This window comes from Gracilinanus agilis, chromosome 1, assembly GCF_016433145.1.
Source record: "Gracilinanus agilis isolate LMUSP501 chromosome 1, AgileGrace, whole genome shotgun sequence".
In the NCBI taxonomy this organism is placed as follows: domain Eukaryota; kingdom Metazoa; phylum Chordata; class Mammalia; order Didelphimorphia; family Didelphidae; genus Gracilinanus; species Gracilinanus agilis.
Genome location: NC_058130.1, coordinates 219,318,592 through 219,324,591, shown reverse-complemented (window position 1 = coordinate 219,324,591; position 6,000 = coordinate 219,318,592). Strand labels below are relative to the sequence as shown.

Here is a 6,000-nt window from a genome sequence, read left to right as displayed (position 1 = left end):
TCCTACATAAAGAATTTTTTTCCATATACTGGAGGCCCTCTTCAAGTTGTTTTATGAAATATTATGTGGTTTTCAGTGCAATACCTTGGCTATCATAAGTTTATCTCTTATTTTTCACTACATGACCTACTCACTTATTGTTTTCAGATGACCACACTTCACCCCTATATCCCATCCAATCATCAAGCCATCCACCCAGGTCATTTTGTCTCCTATATGCTGCTACTATCCCACTTTTTCACATCTGGATGTACCTTCCTTCATCAGCTACATTCCCCAGTTCCTGGGAGATTTTATATACTCATCTTTGAAGTTCTAACTCTTCATTTCACACCTATACTTTCCACCTGTTGCTTGCACTGGGCACAGTAAACATTCAATGATACAATTTATTTTAGAAAAAGCATGTCATTCAACTAGTCTATACATCAACTCTACTTTTCTTTGACTTTCTAATGGGAAAAAATCCTTTCCCTGATCACCAGTTACTCTTCTATATGTGTTATCTTCCTTTATTAGACTATAAGTTCCATGAGATCAGAAATTGTGACTCTTTTTATAGGTGTATTCCTAGCATTAGTCATGTAGTATCAGCCATATACTGAATGCTTAGTAAATACTTTTTCACTCATGTATTAATTCATGATGCTTTTTATGCTATTTTTCACGCACAAATCATTGTTGGTAATAAGCTAAAATGTACTTAAACTTCTAAAGCACTTGGCACAGTGCCTGACATATAATAAGTGCTATTTAAATATTAGGTATTATTATTAGTATTTATGCCCTTCATGAATTTTTATTGCCCTTTAGGTCACTTGCAATTATGATTCTTTCGAGATTGTAATGTTTAATGATTCACAGGTATATAGCATCATCTATAGAATGTTGATATTTAAAAAGATGTGATTTCAAAAGATTAGTTAAGGGTCTTTGAAAGTGCTGCACAGTTTTGCACAGTTTTCCACATACAATTCTGCCTCATCTCTTCTCTTCTCCAACTTATAGTCCATTTTGTGGTATCTTTCCTGGGCTGATGTTCTAACTCAATGAATTGCCTGTTTAAATGCATGTTATAATCTAACATTGTATATTCATCCTCTTTGTTTGTCTTATGTGAATGTTTAGGTTACTTTTTTGAGTAATTTTGTAGATTTCCTTCCTGATTTCTAGAAATGGCAGTCTTGTAATATTCCTGGACTTGATAGAATCAGCCTCAAATCAGAGGCCAATATGATCACCCATAGCATTACTTTAGAAAGAAAAAATTTAGGCCTGTTGCTTAACTTAGGCATACTCTATCTCTGCAATAGAAAGGAGAGATATTTAACATACTAGGAATGAAATATATCAAATGGAAAGTAAATTGCTGTTAGATAATATATTGATTCCTTCTGAAAATATTTCATTTATCTTTCATGAATATTATTTCAGTTTTGAAGACCAAGTTTCTTGATCACTCATTATTGAGTTTTTGTTTTTGTTCTTTAGTGTTCTGGGAAAGAGAAAAAAAATCAGTTCCTGAATAAACCATTAATCCTGGTATTTTAGTTCTTTATTAAACTTTGTTCTCTACAACAGAGTAAGCTTACATAATTATTCCAATAATCATTTTAACATATTGTATTTCACTGTATTCTTGAAAATGAATTGTGAAGCTCAGCAAGTCTATAGAGTTAGTAACCTACATCCGGAAGAACTCTTGAAAGCCCTCTTCCTCTCTTATTTTGAAAGGAAAGAAGTGAGCCACCAAAAGCATTTGTTTCTCTATTTTTAAAAAAATTATTGAATTGTTTAGATGCTCTCTTAATAATGAGCTTTTTACAGTTTTTAGGGTAGTGTAATACCTTCTCTCAAAAGCACCAGCTCTAATCCCAGTGAGCCATTATGGGATCATGAGTGAGCTTCCTCTCGGGGGTTACCATAGTAAGGGTCAAACTCTGGAGTCACATGAAGTTACAGAAATTCTCCAGAAGAGACCTCAGTAAACATCTAGTCTAACACCTTTGTTTTCACAGGTGATGAAACTGAGGCCTCTAAAAAGTTGAAGGATTTGCCCAAGCCTATATAGACAGGAATATCCTAAATTTAATTTGAATTTTGTAACTCCAAATCCATTGTTTGGTTTGGTTTGTCTCCCCAATTAGAATATAAATTCCTTGATGGGAAGAGTTATTTCATTCTTTGGTATTTGTATCCCCAGCACTTAGTTCAGTTCTGGGCTCACAGTAGACACTTAATAAATGCTTATGGGCTGATTTACTATGAGATGTCATCCAATGGTTAGTGACAAAGTTTCCAAGTATTCTAAATCTCAGTCTTTCTACTATACCAAGCAAAATACCATATAAGAGGACTTCCTACTCTGTTTTGGCTTGGACCTTTTAACCATTCAGAATTTAGTTCATTACCATATGTACTTACGAATTTTTACACTTTTGACTTCAGTACACATAACGACAGGGTGAAACATGGAGTAAGTGTCCTGCTAAACACAGATGAAAATTGGCAGAATGTTTGGGTGAGAAAAATCTCTCAAAGAAATATCTTTGACTGTGATGATGAAGAGAATGACAAGGAGAGAGAAATAGACCTAGGGGCAATATATCCTGACAGCTTCTGCAAGATTGGAACTGCCTTCATAAAACATTGGTGTGCCCTGCCACAATCATTATGGAAACCTTGATCCAGATTGTATATGATTCACCATAAGCAACAAAAAATTCATTTCCACAGTGACCATTATGAAAGTGTGTTTTGCATGGCATTAAAAAATGAAAGAAAATAAAAAAAATATATATATATATATATATAAATTCCTCTTTGTGACACTGAAAGTTCTTCCTAACCTGGCTCCAGCCCATCTTTGCAAGCTGATTATACAGTATTCCCCAATAGCACTCTATGCTTCAGCCAGGCTGGCCTCCCTCCCATTCTCCAGACACAACATTGCCTCTCTCCCCTTTGTGCCTTTGCCTCGGCTGTCCTTCTCCCCTGGAATGCTCTCTCTCCCCACCTCTGCCTCTAGAATTCCCTAGCTCCCTTCATGGTCCAGTTCAAGTGCTGCCTTCTTCACAAGGTCTATCGTGATTCCCCCCAGTTGTTTTTAGAGACAGTAATGATGCTCATGATTATTGTGTATATAATTTGTATATATCTTACATTTTCATATCTATGACTGTGAAACATCTACCCAGTTGAATATAAGCTCTTTTGTATTTTTATCTTTGTATGTTCAGGGCCTTGTACAGCACCTGGCACCTAACAGGTACCTAATAAATGCTTACTGACTGACTAAATGAATGTCAGTATGAAGGTGATTCTTTAGGATTCTATCTCCTAGGTGGTACCCTGTCTTCTGCTTGAACCTTCAGAGAAGCATCACTGATATTTCTTAGCATTTCCTAGATAGCAAATGAGTCACCAAAGTCTTATAGATTTTCTCTTCACAGTATTATCCACTCCCTCAGTCACTACCTTGGTTGAGGCCCTCTTTACCTTTGGATAGCTGCAATAGATTACTGACCCACCTCTGGTCTCTTCTTTGTCATTCTATCCTACGCACACTTTAATGTCAGGCAAAGCTTTTTAACAGATAACCAATTACGCCACTTTTCTCTTCAAAAACTTTAACTGACTTTCAATTGCTTTCCAAACAACACAGGTGCAGAGGGCCTGGAATTCAAGGTCCACCACACTTTGGCTCCAGCTTCCCTTTCCAGGGTCACTAAGACCCTGTGGTAAGAGCAATATTCTACCCTCCGCCCCAATGCAAGGTAAGCTAGTTTTTCCTTAATAGGCATTGACTGGCTCAGGGTAGTCAGGGCCCTGACTATTACTTCTACTAAATCACCTTCTGGTCACCTGAGTATAAAACACCAGGAGGGGTCCCAGCATGGTTTGGCTGCTGGAGCTTCCATCAACTTCATCAGCTCTGGGTATCCTCAGTGCAGAGCCGTGTTGAATATCCTACTATAGCTAAGAACATTTTCTACTGAGTGCTGGATGACCTTCAAGTGGCTCATTTCATTTAAATACAAACTTCTGGGGACCTGGCCTGAGTGAATAGGTCCTTCTGCACCCAACACTGCAGCCACACTGAACCACTTGCATTCTCTGCACACACCCTGCACTGTGGTGTGCATTTGTGCCTTTTTTCTCTTGTTGCCCATCCCCTCCAACACCATTCTGCCATCCTGCTTTCAAAGCCCAGCTTAAATGCTACTTCCTCTAAGAAGTCTCTGGGATGCCCCCAGCTAGAAATCCCTCCCCTGAAATCATGCAGTACTTTGGGCCTCTCTCATGCATTCAGGACACTATTCAGGACAGTTTGCTTTGAGTTCTATTTTGTTACATATAGGTATTGCTTTACTTGATTGTAAGTTTCTTGAGGAGAGGCATCATCTCTTATTCATCCTTGGATTCTCCTTTGGGGCCTACCCCACAGTGCCTGATCCTTTGTAGGCACTCCATAAATGTCTACTGAATTAAGAACACTCTGTAACAAGTCATTACTATCAGAATTCTGCTCTCTCTTTCTACCTTATAAAAATCCTAAACAAAACATTTCCAATACAAATCAGGGGCCTGGCTTAATAGATAGCTAGTGTGATCTGTGACTTTCTTCTTTGGGGGGAAAAATCAAAACAAGATGCTGATTCAGGCAGCATCAGGTTTTAGGGGCTTTTCAAGGTTGTTATAAATGGTTATAATCTCTAAAAGTAGGCAAAGTTTGGGAGCAACTTTCGGATTGTGGGGGAAATATCTATCTACAAAATTGGGCAGGGGCAAAGGGATTTCTGTAGGCTAAAACAGAATCAATTCCAAAAGGCTTTTTTGAAACTTACACAATGTCAGCATCTTGATCAGACACTTACTGCGTGGTAAGTGAGAAGATACAAGACGTTAGCTAATTGTTCTCTGGCCCTGCTAGGGGAACTGCAGCACTTACCAGCTGGCTGCTTGGGGGACACAGAGCCCCTGTAGAATGCTGAGCCATCTCTGGCCACGGCCCAGACTTGGTAAAAAGCCCCAACAGAGACTGAAATGAAGGGCTGATCCGTGCCAACGTGCAGCCAAGATGAACCCTAGGTAATTAGGGAGAAAGGAATATTTTGAAAAGGATGAGATTCAAGGATGAGTCTGACCCACAAGGATTGGGGACTACCAAGGCATGCAGGGGGTGGTTGAAGAAAGGAAAGAACTCTGTTTGTGAAATACACAGTCTCCCAAGGAGAAAAGGAAAATCTGCACAATGCAAGCCCACCAAGGCAGAATTTTCAGTGATTAAACAGGTCACTATTATTTCTTTTGTCACTTAGAAAAGTATAGGTTACATCCACAGGGCCTATCCAACTTCAAAGGATTAAGACCTGTGAAATATGGCCACAGCACCATTTTTTAAAAGAACTCTTCCTGTCTATTTTAGGATCAATACAAAGTATGGGTTTCAAGGCAGAAGAGCAGTAAAGGCTAGACAGTTGGGGTTAAGTGATTTGCCCAGGATCACACGGGAAGTGTCAGAGGTCAGATTTGAACTGAGGATCTATAGACTCCAGGCCTGGCTCTGTATCCATTGAGCCACCTGACTGCTACCTAGCTGCCCCTAGGACATTTTTTTTTTAAGGCAATGGGGGTCAAGTGACTTGCCCAGGGTCACACAGCTGGGAAGTGTCTGGGTCCATATTTGAACCTAGGACCTCCCATCTCTAGGCCTGGCTCTCAATCCACTGAGCTACCCAGCTGTCCCGCTCCCCCCAGGACTATTCTTAAAATAAGTCCTTTTCTGAAGGGATACTCCCTTCCAGAGAGAAATCTTATAGTTAGACCTCCAAGATTTATTTTCCCTTTCCTCCTCCATCATCCTCAGCACAAGGCCTAGGAGCAAAATTTATATGTAAGAATCTATGTGCTATTGCAAGCTCTGTCAGTTTTTTTGTTGAATTGTTAAAGTTATTCTTTGTTCTATTGGATCATTTTTAAAGTGCAATTAGCTATCAT

At 39.1% G+C, this 6,000-nt stretch overlaps 1 protein-coding gene across 1 annotated transcript in view; it reads right to left on the bottom strand.

The window, feature by feature from the left end:
- The window catches only part of TECPR1 (tectonin beta-propeller repeat containing 1), a 59,576-nt gene that overhangs the window by 11,237 nt on the left and 42,339 nt on the right, over positions 1 to 6,000 (bottom strand). The window contains exon 15 of the mRNA XM_044678950.1: positions 4,878 to 5,087. Coding sequence (XP_044534885.1) covers positions 4,878 to 5,087 — 210 coding nt within the window. The remainder of the gene's footprint in view (positions 1 to 4,877; positions 5,088 to 6,000) is intronic.